Genomic DNA, 22,414 nt, shown 5'->3' on the forward strand with positions numbered 1-22,414 from the left:
CGTGTTTTTCATAGGTTCGAAGGCCCAAAAATTTAAAATACAGAACTAATAGCTTTTCTCAACTTTTTCTTGTGGCCGCGAGGTGGCGTCACGTCGCAGAAGCGTCTTACAGATGGCTCGAAACCAACACCTCCTAGACTAGAAGGCCGGAGTGCTCGGCGAGTGACGTCACGGGCAAGAGGCCATCGGCACGCTCGGGGATACGGGTTCAGTAAAGGGATCGCGGCTTGGTTCACCTAGCAGCCGTATGCTTTTATTGACCACTCCACACGTTTTCTTCAGTCGAAACTGCGGAATGAGCAGCAGGCACCTTACAAAGCATTTATTTAAAGGCACAGATACAAAACAGCTTTGTAAAGCTTGTACATGTATTTATGCCAGAAGCTTTTATAGCATCGCGCTTTGTCGTCTTTGTATTGTATGTTTTTTGTGAATTAATTTATCATTATTTATTATACTCCATACTTCATACCTATTACTTCAAGTAAATTGAATCCATAAAAACCTCTCCTTCCATATTTTGTACTTGTGGTTATTACGGCACGGCAATGAAGAATGTAATGCACTCGATTAGCTTCATAATTGCGTATGAACAATCTTATTGGGGACACATGTATTTATTACAATCTAGATTATGGTCAAACGAATAATTTCGTTTTCGACGCACTAATTACCGCAGTCCACTAACTTACAACAACTCAAATGAGTTTAGAAATGGGATATAAAACATTTGTGCAGCTATTTACACGAAAACAGCTGCCTTAATGCGCAGAGTTTCAGCTTTTCTCTTCCTTGCCTTAGCATTGGCATCCAATATTTTGTCATTCATTTTGCAGCAGTAGTTCTTCAATAAAATATTCGTCCTACACCAAAAAAGGTGCCTTAACACAAATTCAGATTTATGTCTATCCTCGAAGGCGTCGAACTCTGAGGAATCATCACTTTCTGTGAATGCACTTGCTGTAATTGAGCAATTAACCTTTCCTTATTTTTCAAAAGTAACTATTTAAAGAAGTTCTGAACATCTTACCCTGGAGTGCGCTAATACAATGAAGTCTGCACGTGGTAGCGCCCTAATCCAGGCACTCTGGGCTTCTTCATCTTGCGGAAACTTTAAGACATTATTTTTCTGCCTTGATTTGTACATGTAATTGCTCCGGCAATTGGGCACGCAGCACTTAATAGGCATATCTTGGCATGGCACTCCACATTCCGGGGCAATGAAGATTCGCGGTACACACAATCGCAAGCACAGCACAAGTGTTGAGACTACATGCACTGGTCACGTCTAGAAAAAAAAAATGTGCGTTCGGAAGCACGCAATAGGATGGCCGAGCATGCCGGGACTTGTTTAACCCCGAAGCTATTCAAGGAGTGGCAGGGCTCCTGGAACTAATTGAATTGTCGCCGCTTTCATCCCCTCGGTCTTCTCCGAATAGCCGGGGTTAACCATTGTATATCTTCCGCGCTTCATTCTCAAAACTAGTGCGCCGCTCGTAGCTTCGTGGCACGCTGTACGGAACTTCTATGCTGGCCTCTTGTGCGTGACGTCGCTCAAGGGGAGAGGGTCAGCCAGAAGGCCTTAAGTTCTCTAGAGGGTGTTGTCGAAACGCGTTCCATTACATGGCCTCGAAGTTGTCACGGCTATCTCCTTAGCTGTCTACGTAGACTGTCTCCGACGCTGGTCAGAATTGCAACACGCCAATAGTATGGGGAGCCAGCGCTGGAGTTTCGAGCTGACACACCGCGCCCCCTTGGAGACATCGCGGCATTGTTTAGTCATACAAGAAAATCGCCAGTGGCAGTTAGCTGGAAGACGTGCAAAAGCCGTGAAACAAAAGCTTGAATGTCGTCGTTATTCATGCTTGGTTAATTGCCACAGCTAGAAAAGTAGTAATACAGCCCTATCATTTATTATTTTTCGTGAGAACTACGAACATGAGCGACGGCGACGTTGGATTCAGGCCAGCGCGCGATCACACGCCATTTCAACTATTTCTACAGTTTCTAAGGCACAGTATCCGTGTGCATTTGATTTTATTGAAAGCGAGAATGGCAATGCTTCTAGTATAAAAATTGTGCATGTTTTAGTAGAAGAATACATACAGCCGGTATTTTTTCGAGGGCGCGGAGAATAACATACATAGTGCCAGCCGGCGTATAAATTCTCACTGGGTTTCCAGCTGTGCGTGGTGCCTTTGACAGTGCCTGGTGACAAAATGAAAAGGAAGAAAATGAGACTGCTAATGGTATCCTATCCCGTTTGGTGGGTACGATCATGGGTACATGGTAGAGGTTCATCATCATCATACAATCTCGCAGCGCACATAAACGGTGAACACTTCGTGTTTACTGCAGAAACAATGCATCGACGCTGCACTGGCGCGTGGTCGCGACTGGCGACACAAACATTGGCTATTGTTAGGGTTGGCGTCTGACACCACGTGGCGATAGGAATTTCGCCGGACCTTCTACTAGGATTCGTCGAAATGAGGGTTGACTTCTCCTGCGATGGTTAACGTCAGGCACCTTGCGCACAAAGGACCTTTTACCAGGATTCGTCGAAATGAGGGTTGACTTCTGCTTTCCTTGCTCGGTAATGCAGGAGGAGGGGCCTTCTCTCTGTGCCTGTCACGTGACATCGACGGAAGCAAGATCCCGCCCACACTTGTGAAGAGCCTATTTAAGGGGTTCCGAAATGTACTTTTAGATTCTTCATGCTTTTCTTATTTTCGTTCAACTACCTTGGAATAAACCGTGCAAGTTTCGCACTAGCAAATCGTTTCGCCCTTGCTCGGTCGCCATGGTCTACCGGATGCCTGCAGCCCGCCGACAACGCCACGCTACCCAATAAGTAATGTCGGTCGAGCTTCGATAGGCAGGCGCCGCTACTTCTCGGCAGCAGTACGATACGCTACCCTGGAGTACGCAACACTATGCAGCTTCTATTCCAAGGAAAATAATGTCCGCTACAGTAACGTGACGCGTAAAGTTCATTTTATTAAAAACCATGTCCGTGGTAAAACATTTAGCGCAAACGAGAGTTCCGATACTAGTCAAGTTCAGCTGCAGTGCACGCATGACTACCGACGGCGCACAGCATACCGGCTCGGCCACACTTGCATCGCAGCTGGCTGTGCCGCAAATATCGGCATGTTTGTGTGCATTGATTGCGAGGCAGGGTAAAGTGGCAACAACGATAAGAAAAAATTGCTGCTCGGGTTCTCTCTGAAGCGCTGTCATCTACAGGTATGAAGTGAACCGGAAAAGGCCTGTAGCGACAATACCGGCGGCGAGCGATCAGCGGCGGAGAGGCTGCCGGCGACGCCCGAGCGTTACCCGCGACCACTCCTCCCAGAGGGCTCATGCTCGCTCTTGCCGGGGTGGCGTTCGCTGTGCTACTTGAGGCCGTTTGTTCTGGCTCGCGGTCGTTCCGCGGTGCTGCTTTGCCGGATTCCATGCTTTGTCGATTCAACCATTAAAAAAAAATTATGGGGTTTTGCGTGCCAAAACCACCTTCTGATTATGAGGCACGCCGTAGCGGAGGACTCCAGAAATTTCGACCACCTGGGGTTCTTTAACGTGCGCCTAAATCTAAGTACGCGGGAGTTTTCGCATTTCGTCAATTCCATCATTGTCGCCAACGTTGTGCACTTATGCGTTGCAGTCGGGGAAGAAGGCAGCCTAGCACTTGAGGTGCGAACAAAGAATTCGGATGGAGTTTATTATATGGAGTATGACTACGTACTATCGGTCTTTCCAGGCTATGAGAGCGGGAGGCTAGGTCTTGCAGCTTTTAATTTACCGCTCAACAAATGGCGTAGTAACATACCATGGTTGCTCGTTGATGCTTTCAGAATACTCTAAGAGCAGCTAAACATGACATGAGGCACATGCCATACGTGCAGAAAGTAGATTATGAATCACTAAGAGTTTGTTCAGTTTTCGCTCTAATTCCCTGTAATCCGCAGTTGTCGCAGTTGTCGCTGTAAAGGAAGAACCAGATATACGCAGTTGGATTCCACTTCAAAGCAACTGCCACGTAGCTACGCCTGGCGTAACACCGTAAATGATCTCTTTCGGTTTGGCCATACCTGGCCCTTGCGCCAATAAACTCCAATCTCACTCAGCGTGTAGACTGAGCGTACGTACTCTTTAAAAACTGGAGAGAGTATCACAAGAGTGACGGGGCCAGTTTGAACTCCGAGGTATTGTTTTCTCCGGGACATCTTAATCATTATAAACCAACTCGCCTTACGGCAAGATTTATTGAGCATTGTTTTACTCTCGCGAAATATCGGATGGAGTGAAATGTATTGTTTAATTGGAGACCTTGACAGGATAAATAACGGAACAGTAGATTTGGTGTGGATACCACAGGAAGTGGTTAAAAATTATGTTTACATGCCAAAACCACGATTTGATCGAGGCACGCTGTTTTTACCACCTGGGGTTCATTAACGTGTACCCAATGCACGGCACACAGGCTTTTTTGCATGAAAGCATATTTAGCGCTAGCAAACAAGGACGGAAGGGAGACGACACCACAATGCGCTGTAGTCGTCTCCCTTCCTTCCTTGTTTGCTGGCGCTAAATATGCTTTCAGTTTGCCAACACGCCCAAGAAATGGCAATGCTTTTTTGCATATCGCTCCCATCGAAATTCCGCGCCAACGTGCTTATAGCAGCGCAAGGCCATAACCACTAAGCCACCACGGCGGGTTTACACATGACGTGGTGCTAGATTAGAATTCCGCTAGGCACGTCACCGTGAACGCCTTTCTATTTTGCACGGCTCTTGTTGACGAAAAGAAAAGTCAAAGACGTTTACGAAAGATAATGTCGCTGTCGGCAACATTGTGCCAAGTCAGACGCATAGAACACAGTCCTACATTGAACTGAACGCTCTCAGCGCCTTCATTTGACACAATGTGACAGTATGTCACCACATAAAAGCGTTTTTCCGAGCGTGAAAGAAGCCCGCGAATACACGCAAAGCGCCTCGAGCGGCCGGTCACGCGGCAATATTGCGTGCATTCTCGGACTTCTTTCACGCTCGGGAAAACACTTTTATGTAGCACGTATTGAGCAACAGAAAGCTGTATTGGGAGTTTTTCATGTCGCTCGATAATTTTCTCATTGACACTTTTCATCTCTTTATAGTATTTGAAAAGCTTATTAATTAATTAAGGCTAATAACGAATTAGGCGAAATGAAAAAATAATCTGAGTATCTCCAAGCGACGGCAAGCAACATTACCTTGGTTCTGACCAGCTACGTGATATTCGCATATCTTAAAACTCTGGCTGAAGTTATCTGGGATACCCTGTATATGCGAGAACAGGGGAACTTAGTGGACTTGCGAGTTTTCTCGCTACCTGCGAGACGTTCTCGTAGCCTAATACAGCGTCGTACTTTAGCGAACCACTTCACAAATATTCAAGGACTCATAAACGTTTACATTTTGAGCGAATATCTAGATAATTTATATATATCTACATTAGGCACCATACTGGCAACTGTGTTCCCATAAAAAGCATTGATGCCGTATTGGCTTGAATACTAATAAGCGGTTTCCCCTAATAGAGGATCATGCTGTAGATGCAGTTGTGAGCTGATATGAGCTAGTGATTTTAACCTTCCCCCTCGCTTGTTCTTAATCATGTCGCACATTTAATACCATTTCATTTCGCTTAACATCCGTTGCGTATCTGTAATTTAGTTGATCAGTGTTAAAGACTTACTTGCACCTGCTTTGCGATGTTCACTTTCATCCTGAGATTCATTCAGTATCATAGCCACTCTAGCAGTTACCAAGCGTTACGCGACCGCGGCCACTGCATGCGCTGATATCTACGGCCGGCAAAGGCGCAGCGACAACACACTTGCTGTATTCGGCGCAGGCATCGAGGCGTGGCGGCAGCAGATGCAGCTGGAGCGCTTTGTGTTGGTCGGCCACAGTCTCGGAGGCTTCCTCTCCGCGTCGTACGCTCTCCTCTACCCGCACCGCGTGGCTCACCTTGTGCTCGAGGATCCTTGGGGCTTCCCCGTGTTCGACCCGGGTCGGCCGCGTGGCAAGCGCATGGGTCACTGGTTGGCACCGCTGCAACTCTACTGCAACCGTTTCAACGTGCTCTCGGGACTGCGAGCGTCTGGCCTCCTTGGTGAGTACAGTTTTACAGCCAGCCCACTCACCGCATTTCATGTGAGGGCTTTGTGCTTCGTAGAGTTGTCGGGACGGTACGAGATAGATAGATAGATAGATAGATAGATAGATAGAGAGAGAGAGAGAGAGAGAGAGAGAGAGAGAGAGAGAGAGAGAGATGAAATTAAGGCAGGAAGCTTAACCAGGTGATTAGTGCCGTTGGCTACTGTGCCCTCGGAGTAAGAGGGAATGGCGGAAAAGGTAAGGAGAACGGTCACATTAGGGATCACATTACATTACAATTTTTTTCGACACTGCTTTTCAAACATTTTCTGGCATTGCTGTGGGAAGGTAGGGACAAAAACCGTTGAAGCTTAACTACGTCTCCGGTTTTTCGCCGTGCTCATACATTCGGACTGCCTAAAAGGGTAATGAGACTTACTAAGACAAACTGCAACGGCCGGAAAGAGCAAGAATATTCAAAGAAAAAAAAGTATTGCTTCAAGTTACCACTCAAAGAAAGAAGAGAGCAACTACTACTTCAGCGAACATAGATGAGAGTTCGTATTAAACGCGAGAGAGAGAGACAAAAAATCTGTATTAGAAAGTCCCTGCTGAGTTCGAAAGGGGAACGGAGAGGCTGGGAGGCTAGCCCCGTAAAGCTGGTCTTCTGGGCATTCGGTGAGCATTATAGCCTCCCACTGCTCAGGTGTTTTTATTTTAGCGTTGTGGTTTATGCTGTGTCTGATATTGTTTGGAACTGATGGGCATGGCCATATAATGTGATGGAGGCCTGCACGTGGTGTATTGCATATTTTACAGTGTGATGAGTATGCTTCTGGGTGTATTCGGTGCGTGAGTAGTGGCGTAGGAAAGGTGCTTGTTTGTAGAAGCCTCCATGTAGTTGCTTGGTGTTTGTTTAATGATTTGGCAGGAGGAGGGTATTTATTGCGAGCATTTCGGTAGTATTCGAAGATTTCTCCGTCAGTGGTCATTTGTTCGTATTGGGAAGCTGTTATTTCTTGATTTGGTTCTCATTGTGGGGGCCGTTTGGGTCTCTTCGGAGATTTGTTGTCCAGAGAGAGATGAGCCACGCAAGTGACTCTCCCAGTTGATACTTGCTCGGACAGCGTCGTTCGCAGCGTTTTTCCCAATTACCCCTGCATGGCCTGGCGTCCAGATGAGTCGAAGAGTTCTTCTGCGGGTAGGATGTGTTCCAATGAGAATTCGGTATGTTAGAGGTGATAGAAGTCTCTTGGTGTAATTAATTAAGGAAGCTTTGGAGTCGGTGACGTTGCGTGGTGGAGTGCTTGATGCGTATGATAAAGCTGTTGCAGCCTCTTCCCCTTTTGGGTGTTTGGCACATATGGAGCTAGTTGTTGAGATATACATTTTTGTGACCGTAACAACTGACAGTCATGGCTGGTTGTGAGGGATACTTTGCACTATCAACATAAGCTACATGTTCAGCGTCTTTGAGCACTTTGTTGAGTCTTTGAGCTCTTGCTTTCCGTCGGTCTGCGGTATGGTTTGGGTGCATGTTCTTAGGGGTGGAGGGTATTATGAAGGTGTTCTTGATGCCGGTGGAATATCTATCTTTTCTTCAATTCGCGTCGGGCATTGTATTGCCAGATTGTTTAGTATTGTCCGTGCTGTCTTCGTGTCTGTTAAGCGTTCATAGTGTGATGTTCTCTGTGCTTCTATAATTTCGTCCAGTGTATTGTGTAATCCTAGGGCTAATAACGTTTCGTTTGCTGTGCTTGGAGGAAGGTGTAATGCTTGCTTTAATGCTTTCCTTATCATTATGTCAATGGTGTGTTTCTCGGTATGTATGAAATTTAAGAATGGCGCACTACACACTATACGAGAGATGGTAAAAGCTTATACCAGTCGAATGATATTGCTCTCTTTCATGCCGGTGGGTCTGGTTGCAATTCTCGAAATAAGCCGGCCCACCTGTGCCGTGGATGTCTTTAAGAGTTGGATTGTTGTGGTGTTTTTTGGTCACTTTGTATGTGCAATCCCAGTACCTTAGGCATGAGACCTAGAGTACGGGTGTACCTTTGATTCCCAACGCAATTCTTTGTTGGTTAGAGGCTTGCGATTTTCTTTGCAGTATTGATTTGATCAGTAGGAGCTCAGATTTCTCTGGGGAACATGAAAGTCCTCTTGGTTCTACGTATGTCGTGACTGTACTTATTGCTTCTTGCACGGTCTCCTTGATTTCGCCATCGCTGCCACCCGTCGTCCATAACGTTATATCATCCGCATATAAACTGTAGGCGTGGGATGCTCTCGAGTCTTCTCGGGAGCCCAATTAGTATTAAACGCGAGGTGAAAGGGGAGGTATAACTCTGCTTGCAGTGGCTATGTGTTGCTACTTGGATGACAAGCGGACAGAGACGTCTGCGATGTAAAGATGCCATGGGCGCTTTGACCTCTTCGAAGCATAAGACTACGACTATAGCAAGCAGCGAATACAGAAGGGCTTTCAGCGTTCGAGCCCGCAACTTCGTGACGGAAATCAGTGGGACGGTGCTTTGTGGACTACCTTGTCATGTTTTCATACAGCCGTCCCTGCATCCCACGGTATACAGCAAATGTGTTTAGACTTCGTACGTTACGCATGCGTCATAGCGAAAAACAGCAATCGCAATGACACTGCGTCTTGATAGGACATGCGATCTGCTGATTGCAGTCAGACGGACGCGTGTCGCTTTCCTCGGAGGCGCCGAATGAGGGGGCGCTCGAAGTCCGAGTTATGAACTGTATATACAGGATGTCCCAGCTATCATGCGTCGCGTTTTTAAAAAGGACGGGCCATTCCACATCAAGATAATCAAGTGTATATTGTTGCCAGTCGAGTGGGTAGCCGCCAGTAATTTTTAACAGCGGAGCTGTTTAAGTGTTAGTTTCGCCGTGGAGCGTTACCAGAAAAGTCAGCCCAGCTGTGCGCCGCCTCGCGTTGCCTAGCAGCCACCTGTGAGAGCACCTAGCCACGTAACCTCCTCGCACCCCACGCGCCTAGGGCGGAGTCTTGACGTCACAGGCGAGTAAAATCTCAGAACAGCCGGCGCAGCGACACACATTTCGCTGCCATGGGAACACTGAAGAAAGTGCGGACGCCCGAAGAAGTGGCTTACCAGGAAGAGCGCCGTACTGCCAAGCGAGAAGCGATGCATCGCCGCCGAGCTGATCCGGAACACCGCGCCGAAGCTGCGGCTGAGAAGAGGTGACGCCGAGTCGAGGATCCCGAGTTTCAGGCCAGGGAACGAGAGAGTCGGCGCCTGAACGCTCGACGTCGCCGAGAAAGCGATCCCGGCCTGCGACTGTTCGAAAACTTCCAGCGTCAAGCACACCGAGACAGCAACTTAGCAAAAGCTAGCATAACCTCGCGAAACCTAGACACAACTTAGCCAAGCCTGCCATAACTTCACAAAACCTAGAAACGACTTAGCCAAGCCTACCAACAACTAAGCAAAACCTAGCATAACCTCGCAAAACCTACAAACAACTTAGACAAGCCACGTAAAAGCTAAGTGATCACAAGCTCCGCTGTTGACTCCCATCCTTGCACCACTAGTGCAAGCTGCGCACGTTTTTTGTTGATGCCATTTAATTTAACAAGTAATTGCAATCAGCAAATTTATAGTTATTGCTCTGAATACTGTGCTGTCAATGAAGAATTCGTAGGAAATTTATAGAAACTTAAGGCTGGCGTGGTTTCAGCTGAGTACTTTTTACCCATATCTGGCTGATAAAGAAAGCCCGCGAAAAACAAAATATCACGTGGCTAACCGTCCGCCCGCATTAGTGTGTCTCGATGCCAAGCTTCTGACTAGAGACACCCTAGCCCGCATCAGAAAGCAGCGCCCTCAAACAAGCTCCATAGCAGTTAGCGTCAGAGTTGGCGCTTTATCTGACGCGTCCCGCCCGCGACAGCGCCGCGCCTGGGCGTTGATAAGGAAAGAGTGCCGATAACTGGTGGCTGATGCGCCGCGGAGAGAGTACGCTCACTAGCTCCTGTGGAACGGGTTTCAGGGTGCTGCTTTTCGATGTCGCGTGATGTTTTTCATCTCTTGCGGGATTTATTTATCAGCCGGAAAAAAATTACTGGCATAAAGTGCCTGGCTGAAAACATGCCATTTCTAAGTTTCTTACAATTTTCTACAAATTATTCATTGATAGCATGCCATTCAGAGCATTAATTATATATAGCGAATTGCAATTAGCTAATAAATTGAATGGCATCAACAACAAAATTACTGGCGCATGCCCTACTCGACTGTGAACAATATGCACTTTGTGTTGTGATCTTCGCGTAGAATGACCCACCTTTTTTTTTGAAAACGCGATGCATGATAGTTGGGACACTCTTTATACAGAGAAATGGCTTATAGGGTTCAGGCTCTGGAAGTGCATTTCGAACTGTACATCGACGCTATTATCCAAATTTCTCCTACAAACGCAGTCGATCGTACGCATGGCAGCATTTTTAATGTTTAAAGCGCAAAGAAGATGCAGCAACGTAAGCTGTCTAAGACCGTTGCAGATGACACTGATCGCGCTGTGCACCCAGAGCTTCTCCCAAACAATGTCGTATGCTTCACGGGCGAAATTCCTGTTAATGGCTCTGTTCACTGTTGATTCCGTCGAGCGCTGGGTGCCAGCCTTTGCGGTTCCTCTCAAAATTATAACTGTTCGGCTTTCTCTATGATTAGTTCAGGTACAGGTGAGGGTCCAGAGTATCGTTCATGCTGTGTGTATTCTTCGTAATACTTAAGGCGCCTGTTAGACAACGAGTGCAGGCTGCCAATTTATCACTTTTGACCTGTTGCGAAATGATCAGACTACAGCGCTTATTACCAAGGCATTGGTTCGGGCAATTTGTTTTGTCATACTGGGAAGTTCAATAGCGCTCATAAGACAGGGACAGACAACAAACGACAACACGCGGTGCTATGACATGTGTATATGTGTCTTTGTGGTTGTGTCGTTGCCTTACATTATGTCCGTTAGCAAACACAGACTATCCCAACATGTCCTCTTGCAATGTTCAATGCTCAGACTTTCTTTTTTCTTTCCATATATTTTCCATGTGCGGAATTTCCAGACTCCTGCTAGAACTTTTTTTTTAAAAAGGAAATTGCTTTTATATTTTGAACCACACTACTCCTGACGGTATATATATTGTAATTACTCAAATGACAAGTTGTCCATGCGCAATAAAAGTGTCTGTTTGTCCTCTTTTTTGTTTACCCCCCTTTTTTTTTTGCTTTGACGAAGCGCACATTTACCCTGTTTTCACTTTCGCAGGGCCGTTTATAATGCAGGCAGTACTCAGTGGTGCTCACAGCCTTTTTGGTCGTGTTGTGACGGATCCCACCGCTATTCCCAATTACGTGTACCACTGCAACGTCCGGAGGCCAACGTAAGAATGAATGCAGGAATGCCGGCATGTATTTGACGACAGTCTCATCGGAAATCATCCGTGCCACCGCAATTTTGGAAGCATTTTTCTTTCTCGCTATGCTTCAGCATCGTCTTCTCGCAATAAGTAACGCTGAACGCACATTATTGTTTTACAGTGTGTGTTGTAGTAAAGTCAGATATTACATTATTAAGAAAAGATATTTGTTATTAATAAGAATGACGTCCTTAAAGAACGCTGCAAGTATTACGTCCCACGTAATAAGGACCATGTAGGCTAACCTTAAACGACGAATTGTGCAAATTAAAATTAGCAAGGCATTTCTAAAGATGGTTCGTGCGTATAACACTGCGGCGGCAGGCGTCCATGACCCTTTGCCCTGAACGGCAAAACGTAGTCGGTTTTACTTGGTGGACAAGGCAAGTAGCCTCCGAATGCCTGTCACATTGCATAAGAAATAGAGCAAAACAGGATGCTTGTGAGCTGTGAGCAAATCGTGTACTACTACGGAGAAAATAAATTTCACCGGAGGGTACGCACGCTTCGCGCGACTCCTTGTAATTAGGCGCATCGCAATAGCCGACACGTCATGCCTTCACAAGCAGGGCACGTTAAGACTTAGGCTGCAATATACATTAATCTTTCGACGTTTGGCGTACGGCTAAAGTGGGAGAGCGTGCTGAACACTTGTACTAAGAAAAATGTTTCCGCACATTGTTATTGCTCACTATGGCGCATTGGCACTGTCTCGAGTAATGCAAACCACAAGAACAAAAGCGACGACATAAAGTCATCGTGCGGTCTAATTTTATTGCTTGAATAAAGCATGAATTAATCAAATTCTGCCTCGGCTTCGGATTATGACCCAGCAACAAGAGCAGAACACAGTAAACGTGATGCACAGACGTAAAAACATGCCGCAACTCTTTTATGGTTGCTTTTTCCCCTGTGTTCGAAGTAATGAAATTTTCAGTAATGTGCCTCTAATTTTGAGTAATCACAAAATATGACACTACACTACATGCGCGAGGGGAGGACCGTTTTTATTTTTTGGCAACATAAGCTAAGGAGGAGGGTTCTTTTCGAGTTATTGTTTCCGAATAAATAAATAAATAAATAAATAAATAAATAAATAAATAAATAAATAAATAAATAAATAAATAAATAAATAAATAAATAAAACACTTGGCAGTATGTTGCAGCTGCAGTATTTGCAGAACTCTCTAGCGTCACCAAACTGAGTAGACCCATTCCGCGTACCTTACTTGTTCAATTTTTGAAGGAGACAGAGAACGAAAGAGAGAGAGGGGGGGGGGGGGAAGACGGAGGTTAACCAGAGGAAGTCGGTAATTGGTATCGGATCTGAGGTTGCTCCTTTCCTTAGTGATGTATACGTAAGCTGGATCGTAGTCATGAAACACCTAATAAATTTTCTTAGTCATAGCAACATGGAACATTATGTATAGCTATAATTCTTGTCTGCGCTCAGTAATTAACGTTACCTAACTGTTTAACTAGCTTGATGAGCTAAACAGTTCTGCCACGTTAATTGTTGCGCGGGTATTAAGAAACACTTACTTGCGCATGGTCATCAGGTTCATCTTGAGGTCTTGCTTTAATTACTGTAATTACGGTGATATTTCTTGCAGTTCTAATTAGCATGTCTTCGACTCTTCTCAAAGCAAGCAAATGTTCAGTAAGCTGCGCGTGTACTTACCCTTTCGTGAACAGCTTAACGATGTTACGCGCAAGTTTCCTTTTTCAACCCTAGTATGCAAATGTCAAAAGTAAAAAAAAAAAAAGTGTGGGCTAAGGCAGAGAAAGTACGACGAGCCAGAGCACTGTGGCGCCGTGTCCTTAACATTTTCTTTTGCTGGACTGAGGGTGGACGAACGCGGGACTTCATCGTACCTTGTCGGTGCGCGTGTATGTCGTCACGCAGAGGTGAAGAGGCGTTCCGGAACCTGAGCGTGTACTTCGGATGGACGAAGAATCCCATGGTTCTGCGTTTCTTGGACCTGGATCCCGAAGTACCCGTAACGTTCGTGTACGGCAAGAGCACCTTCATCACGCGAAGCCCAGCCGAGCACACCAAGAAGACTAGGATCAACGGCTACGTCGACGTCCAGGTGCGCTGGCGTGAGAGGTGCCTGCCGGGAAGGCGTGCACGTGGGGTCACGCGGTCTCTTTTCTGTCCATGGCTTGACGCAACTGTGCGCATGGGGCAGTCGCAAATTAGAAACGAACTGCAAGAAGTTCTTTCAGTACTAGCGGCCATGTTTGCGTTCTACCGCACAGACTTGTACGTAACGAATCACATGTGATTAACTACTTGTAATCAGTTACATTTCTTGGTAGTTTTGTAATTCATCGATTACATATTTTTTTTTGCTCAGTAATGGCCTCTGTAATTCAGTACTTTTTCGGTTAACTAATTACATGTGACCGGTTACTTTATTGACGAGACAGGCTGTAACACGCGGCGCGGCTTTGGGCGCTTGAATTTGGCGGTAACTGCAAGGGAACGCCCGCGGTCGTGCCTCGCAGCAGCCTCACGGATGCGCGCATGCTCAGGCGAGTAAACCCGGGGCGCGAGGTATTCGTTTCTTCATCTTAACGCCCCACCAGATGTTGCCCGGTGATTTTAACCTGTTAATATGGCTGGATAGCGATGGCCACTTCGGACGTTGGGTCCAGGACTTCATCTACAGATGCATTTTCCAGGTTTTCATTGGTTCTAACGGGTACGCTTTTACCGAGCCCGAACAACAACGAAGCGCTGCGCTTCGTAGAGAACCCAGAAGTGATCGATCCCGCATTAAGTCCAATCTTGTGCGCAAGGTGTTCGTACGTTGCAGCACTGCCCTTCCCTACAGCGCACGCATCGAGAGAGTCTTCAATGTCAGCGCCGATGTTTACGCGAGGAAACGAGGGCAGACAATCCATGAAAAATTTGAAAACAAATTGTTAGTGAAGATAGCCACGTGTAAATGGCTGCAGTGGGCGCACTGAAAGAATCAGGCCATCTTGTTTTAGTTATTTTTTAGTGCAGGGCTCATAAAGCTGGAGGAAAGTACAAGTAGTCGATTACTGTTTAATAATAGCTCAATTTGTTTTATGTAGCAGTAATTGGTCACTCTAACCATTAAGATTTTTGAATAAATTAAATGTAATCGGTAACTTTTTTTGTGTGACGTGTGCGAGTCTGCTGCCATATTATTTTTTAATTTATTTATTATACATGCTCTTGAGGCCCAAAGGCACTACAGAAATGAGTGGTAAATAATAAAGCAATGTAATATGCAGACAATGGTATGCAGACAACGTTAAGCGATAGCGTGGTAGACTGCTGTTTTGAATGAAGATATATCTGTGATCTCAATGATGGAAGCAGGAAGGTGGTTCCAGTCGACACTTGTGCGGGGTAAAAAAGAATCATATCAATTTCTTTTTACTTTGCTGTGGTTATTATATTCATGCAAGTTTATTATGTTTTGCTTCTTTGAATGAAACTTTTCTTTTAACTGCCTGTTTATCAAGCTGTATCTACAAAAGTGTTCTTACGGCTTGTTCGTAAGAGCAGATGCCAGCCAATCGTAATGACATGCATATCATTATCGAAGGTGGTTGCTCAATAGCAAGCGACTCTATAAAAGAAAGAAACTTAGTGAATTCGGTCAGGTTTCATTGTTTATTACGTACTAATCTTTCTTCTGTGATTTTTCTTTCCATTTTCTGCCTTTTCCTTTAATATATCGGCTTACTATTATTTTTTCTACGTTTCTTTCAACCTTCTTACTGTGATTGTTGTGATCACTGTGATTACGTGCCATGTTTTAGAATTATAAGCATCTACCATGTCTAGCGGCTGAGATAACGCACAATCACAAACAACGAACAGCGAGCAGACTACCGTTATAATACAAATCGTTCATCGAAGAGCCTTTTTGAGACGTCGCACAGGTTAATCAAATGCTATAAGTGTGCTCACTTCCTTCCTGCATCTTTGGCCTGAAGAACACTGGCGCGCGCGCTTGTGCTCTCACTCATCCATGCTACGCTGTGTGAAACACGCGAGGCGATAATCTCAAAGAGCTAATTGGCCTCGGCACGATGGAAGCATACGTGCGATTGTAGCCAAATGGCTAGAAAATTGGGTTGTTGCGCTGGGGGACCGAGGTTCGATCTCACCATCAGGCACGCAATTCATTTTTTTTTTTAAGCGTGGGCTATTCGGCAAGACAGCAGCAGCACTCAGCAGCCACGGTCAGCAAAGTCCGGGAAGGTTCACGAAGAAAGCTACACTTTAACCTCAACATGCCCGATGTGCTCCATTTTTCATCGATGTTATGTGTTAAATATCGATGAAGTGCTGGCGATCGTGTGGGTTAAAATTTTTAAGCGGCATCCGACCGTAGTTTGGCAGTATTTAAGACAGCATCATCGCTTCTTTACGCCGTGTAAGGACATCGAGACGCAAAACGACTTCTTAATAATGGTGACATATTGAGGAGCCGAGACGTGTGGAAATGCGTTAAGTTAGTCTCTATGGCTGAAAAAAATTAATAAAAAACTCTGAAAAAATTCCGAAGATACAATTAAGACTTCTTACGTGTGGGTATGCGAAAGCATTATAGTACCTTTGGTTAAATTTTTTTCCGCGCGTCTTTTGTCCGTGCAAGCTCTCGCCTGCGTTCTAACTTCGCCTCGGTTTGGCGAAATCAAAACGTGCCAATGGTCTCAACGCGCTCGCTTGCCCGCAAGGAATTCATAACTCTAAGGACCGCTCAGCGCCGTTCAGTTGGACATTAATGCTGTTTCTTTATTTTATACACTCACTTTGTAGATTCATTACGTAAAGCCACGTCCTCCCCATTAACTGCGCCCTCACGTGCCCTATGACGCACGCACTAGGCGACACCCACCAGAGCCGGGGAGCCGCTGTGGCGTCTGAGAAGCGTGCTCGTCTCGCATCCCGGTGGCCCGGGTGGGAATACCACCCAGACCGAAATGAACCAGATTTTATTTTCGAAGCAATTAATTTACTTAGTTTACAGGAACCACCCTGAGAAATTTCACGCCAATAGATACATTTTTTTACGTGTTTTTTACTGTTTGCGCCGTCGGCCATTTTTGGTGCCATCATTCGGTCACGCCGCTGACTACGAAGTAGGATGTTCGCGCAATGGGGCGTATAATCATTTTGCATTAATAAAATTGAAATAAAACTAAGCATGTGCGCGTCTGGTCGAGCTTCACAAAAATAAGTGTAGGTCCCAATTTTAAAGTAGGCTTCACTGTAAGCAGTGTGTAAATGTGGTGAAGCACCTTTGCCTGAGATTGAGTTTTGATATAATGGAGTATGATTACGGCTCACGAAAATTTTCAAAGGTTTGCTCTATGTTTTATATGCTGACATCAATTTATAATAATTTGAAAAGGACATAGGTATTGGATCTCGACAAAACATGAGATGGTGGGCAGTGATGGACACCAATAAATGTGGTGATATACGTTGATAACCAAACAAATGAACTAGAATTCCGCAGTGCACATTATACTAGTAGCTATAGGGTACATTCCTTGCGTGACAATTGATTACAGCCGCTATTCATTTTGCTCACATTTACTAAAGCATTATAGACCAGCACTAGCTTTAATGTATTCACCTGCATTCGCCGATATTCACGTTTCGAATTGACGTTCCACACGTTATTGTCTCAACGCCCCCATTGCGCTGTTACACATAATGAGGACTTAAAGGCTAAATATGCTACATGGACCGTTAGTGTGTTTATCGGTACATCCTTGTGTCTTAGGAATTAATTTTAATTAAGATCTAATTAGTGCGTATTGCACACTTCAAGTTCACCGCCGCTTACTGTAGCGTGCTGCGAAGAAATATAGCCCCTTTCTCTTTTGCTCCACCATATTAGTAGGTTTTGTCACCTTGACTGCAATTCCGGGTACATGTGCACTGGTATGCGGTCGCTTTGTTGAGAAATTAGGTATCGTAAAGGTATCGATGAAATTTCAAGCCGAAACTTTGTGCTGTCGCCTGTTCTTAGCTTTAGCTGTAACCTCCAACGGTAAGTGTCGCGTGCTCCAGGATTACTGTGAAGCTGTTATTTATTTTATTTATTGATACGATAGAAGGAGATGTTGGCGCATGATTTAAGGCGCCGGCTACTCCTTAGCTCTTGAATGGGTCTAGCTTACAACATACAGGGTACAAGATTACATATCAAATAACCTATCCATACAAGCACCAGGACTTGTCAAGCAACGTTTTCACATTAACACTATGACGTAAGAAACACACGGTACATACATTATACAAGTTCAGTGACTCTATAGTTCTGTAGAAAAAAAGCCTCAAAAATAGAAATGATACTGTCGCCTAATAAAACACTCTCTAGTCAGCGGGTGGTACAAACATCGCGTAAATGCATTATCCCGTATAGTCACAACATTACAGTCAACATAACATATAGTCTACAAACACATACATATATAGAGCGACATTGAAACGAAAGGAATAATAAAAGCCTTAATAAAGGCCAACAATGCCGCTGTCTTCAAGAAAAGTCTTTAGTGCTTTCAAAGCCGAATGGTCCTGAGAGTAAATAAATGAAATGAAATGAAAGCGCTCTTCTGCAAAGACGTTGTTGCCCAAGGACCCAAAAGTAAAGCTGTTGATGGCACTCTGGGGAAACATGCGAGAGAAGTAGCCTCAAAGCAGTGTTGCAATACTCGTTATATGGCATTTAGAGGACATTTGCAGCGCTTTATGAACGTGCTAAATGAACCACACCAGATGCAAGACAATGCTGTCGTCAGCACTAGCGAAAGATTATTGATTTGTAAAAGTCGCAGGTAACGTACACTATCACTCATGCTTTTCTGCAGCTTCTTCAAGTTCCCACCACCCTTCAGTGATTCTAATGGTGCAATGAAGACACTTTATGATCATCTTCGGAATATCTGAATTATCAAAAAATGAAAAATTACGAGGTTTTACGTGCCAAGACCACGATCTGATCGTGAGGCACGCCGTAGTGGGAGACTCCGGAAATTTGGACAACCTGGCGTTCTTTAATGTGCACCTAACTCTTACACGGGTGTCTTCGCATTTGTTTGACCCCCATCGAAATGCGGCCGCCGCGGCAATATCTGGAATATATCACTGGAAATAATTATTGTGAAAAATGCAAGAAGATCGTTAGTAATTCATTCTTCACATTAGACTGCCCTATAGAAAGTATATATGACCACAACACTAAAAATGGAGCAAACATTTTCAATTTTTTCAACTCCGATCATCAGCCATTCTCGTCTTCTGGAGTTGCGCTATATGGAGGAAGCTGCATCTGACCGCCTCGCTTAAAGTGCGCTAGCTTGTGCGCGTTTTGCCCAACGAATCCTTTGCAAACATTTGTAGGACCTTGCACGTAGGGTGAGGTGTCAATACTGGGTTGTTGTTTGAAGACGCTCAGCGCGAAAGAGGCGTTCGTATTGTTTGTAGTTACTCTACAGGTTCAGTGGAATGCGCTTCAGCCGTCGTGATGCTCATCATTTGAAATTGGAAGTGTACTTGTGTGTGTTTAAAAAAAAATTTTTTTTTGCCTAAAAAGGCACGGAAAGGGAACTGAAGGCTCAACCGAGCTCCGGCAAGCATTATTTGAAGTGCATCGGGCGGCTAGCGTCCGAGAAGTCGTTCATGTGTTATGTTGACTGTTCTGTTGTGACTATATGTAATAATGCATTTACACAATGTATGTACCACCCGCTGACTAGAGACTGTGTTATTAGGCGACAGTACCGTTTGTATTTTTGAGACATTTATCTAAATAACTCTGGAGACATTTACCTTGTATCTTGTATGTACCGTGTGTTTCTTACGTCATGGTCTTCCTGTGAAATCGTTGCGTGGTAAGTCCTGGTGCCTGTGTGAAAAGATTATTTGATATGTAATCTTGAACCCTATATGTTGTATGATGGAACAGTTCAAGAGATAAAGAGTAGCCGGTGCCTTAAATTGTGCGTCAACATCTCCTTATATCATTCCAATAAAAAAAAAATCACGTAGGCCGCCTGGGCGAAAAATGCCAGCATTTCAATCTGCTAGACACGTGCGGCTGCATTACCGAGTGCATTAGCCAGACAGGCTGATAACGAGCGCAGCATTCCACGCCCTCCCGCGTTTTATAGCGCGTCGCTGTCCAGCCACGTAAAAAGAAAAAGAAAAAGAGAGAAAAGCGTGTAGTTATTTTTTTGTTGAAGCAGCACGTTGCTCGCATGTCAAAGGCGGGCTGAAAAAAATCGCACATTTTCGCCTAAATTCTGCTTCCTCCGTTCACTACGCCCTGTGTTGCGGTGCTCCTGTCAGCTCAGAAAAGTTTGACGCTGACTGCTGGATCGAAAGCACCGTGTGGTCGTCGTACGGCGCCACCAGTTTCAGATACCATTGATACTGCTTCCTGGCCACATGGAGCAGACGAGATTACAAATTGAAATTGTCAAGCGTAAGGTGCGGTCAGCTTGTGGCTACTACTATCTTAAAAGATCCAAAATTCTTGAGCGACTGTTTGAACTGAAACTCGTCGCGCACACAAAAGCGCGCGAAGGAATAAATGTACTGTCAGTGATAAATTCATAACGTAAGCATACTTAAAATCAGCTCCAGGATGGTGCGCTCCCCGCGTGAGACACACCGTTTGTCTCTGCCTCTTTTGCGCTAATTTTTGTGGCTGATTTTTGTCTGCATGTTAGTGTTGTGATGTTTCTCTCGGATGGGTAGAACAAAAGTCGCCGTAGCTTAATCGGGTCTGCATTTCTTGGGACTCCCGTTCACTTACGCTACCTACTGTGATTAATATATCTCGTACGGCAAACTCCAATGGCCACTCAGAATAAGAATACAGTGATTGTTATATTAAATTACAGCTCAACTGCAGAAAACAAATGATATGTGAAATAACCCGCCGTGGTTGCTCAGTGGCTATGGTGTTGGGCTGCTGAGCACGAGGTCGCGGGATCGAATCCCGGCCACGGCGGCCGCATTTCGATGGGGGCGAAATGCGAAAACACCCGTGTGCTTAGATTTAGGTGCACGTTAAAGAACCCCAGGTGGTCAAAATTTCCGGAGTCCTTCACTACGGCGTGCCTCATAATCAGAAAGTGGTTTTGGCACGTAAAACTTCAAATATTATTATTATATGTGAAATATCCCAAAGGTGGCACGCGCTGTGCGTTCTAAACGCGCTATTGAACAAACAGTTCTATAGAAATACACGTCGTGAGAGACGACAATATTGGGGCGAGATAAGTTATAAAAGCTGGGAGATATTAGAGAAGCTTACGTAATAGATATTGTAACTCTTCTGTCGCTACGTTGTAGACTACCGAAACTCAGTGGATGTCGCAGCTTCTGATATCATTCAATGCCTTTTCCCTGCGCCTTGATCTCGTGAGAACAGCATGGCTGCGGATGGCAGGCTTTTTGATGTTTAACGCACAAGAAGTCCCTTAAGAAATGTAGATTGTTTACAGCTCCTAGAGAAGACGCTGCACCCCGCATTCCTTTTCGGTGTGATGCCTACACCTTATGCCACGAACGAAATTCCCGGCGCTAGTGGCACAGTTCGCTGCGCCGTCTCCATTGTTGTTCATGCGTTATGTTATAGAAAGACAACTGGAAAAACAGCCAATTAGGTTTCAATGTATCATACACGCGTAATGGACAGATGGTGCAACAGAAGGTCCCTGCACTTATGTATGCGGGTGACATAGTGCTACTAGCGGTTAATGCGAGAGATTTACAGACACTGCCCAATATTTGTGGCAACGCAACGACAAATTTAGGCCTTGAATTCAGCACAGAGAAATAAGAATTATGATATATAATGAAGAGACGAGTAACTACGCGGTGTTGATTCAACAGGAAGTCATACCCATAGTCAGGCAATATAGATACCTTGGCATGTACATAAACGAAGGAAAGAGTTACTCAAGCACCCACCAAGATAATATGAAAATAAAAGGGAAGTGAAATGCGGGAGTAATTCCCACTCCTGAAATGGCCTCATTGAGGCTGAAGTGTGCATAAATAAATAAATATGATAATGAAACATGGGGAACTTTCGGGCCACAAAAAATATGAGGGGATGCGTGGAATCTGGAAAGGAGCCATGATGCCAGCGCTCCCGTTCGGAAGTGCCATTCTGTGCTTCAGATCTGATATATTGTCGGGGGTGGAAGTTAACCAAAATTGGTGGGCCGGTTGGCTTTGGGAACCCACAGTAAAACCACAAATGAGGCAGTGCAAGGGGACATGCGTCGGGCCTCGTTTGAAGTCAGTAGAGAAGCGCAGAGCAAAATTTGTTCTGAAGAAAGACTTGGGAACATGGATCAAACTTAATGGGCGCCTAAAGTGCACAATTATCTGTGCCTAAAAAGCGTGGACACAAAATGGAGGCAGAGGCCAAGAAAGTAAGCAACCACGTACAGGGTAATTGTAAGCGTAGATAGACAACCAGGAGTCATCAGAAAGTGAGAGAAACAGAGACGGCGAATTGGACGCAAAGAATGGAAGCAAAAAAAAAGAAAGAGACCATGGAGATTTACAAGAATGACAAAAAAGAAATTAGAAGGGAAAATCTATACGATAACTCGAAGGGAAGTGCCTTGCTATTTGAGGCTCGAGCTGGTTGCCTAAGGGCAAAAACATGCCGGAGCTAATATTCGCAATTAGACGAGGCATGGGCATGCTGCAGCAAAAATCCGGAGACCACTCGGCGCATCCTAATGGAATGCGAAGGTATTCACCCAGCGAGACCA

At 45.1% G+C, this 22,414-nt stretch overlaps 1 protein-coding gene across 9 annotated transcripts in view; it reads left to right on the forward strand.

The window, feature by feature from the left end:
* Positions 1-22,414, forward strand: part of LOC135911016 ((Lyso)-N-acylphosphatidylethanolamine lipase-like) — a 146,873-nt gene that overhangs the window by 118,594 nt on the left and 5,865 nt on the right. For all 9 annotated transcript variants that reach the window (XM_065443087.2, XM_065443088.2, XM_065443091.2 and 6 more), the window contains 3 exons: positions 5,903-6,163; positions 11,461-11,575; positions 13,518-13,704. In XM_065443087.2, coding sequence (XP_065299159.1) covers positions 5,903-6,163; positions 11,461-11,575; positions 13,518-13,704 — 563 coding nt within the window. The remainder of the gene's footprint in view (positions 1-5,902; positions 6,164-11,460; positions 11,576-13,517; positions 13,705-22,414) is intronic.

Source organism: Dermacentor albipictus, chromosome 1 (genome assembly GCF_038994185.2).
Source record: "Dermacentor albipictus isolate Rhodes 1998 colony chromosome 1, USDA_Dalb.pri_finalv2, whole genome shotgun sequence".
In the NCBI taxonomy this organism is placed as follows: domain Eukaryota; kingdom Metazoa; phylum Arthropoda; class Arachnida; order Ixodida; family Ixodidae; genus Dermacentor; species Dermacentor albipictus.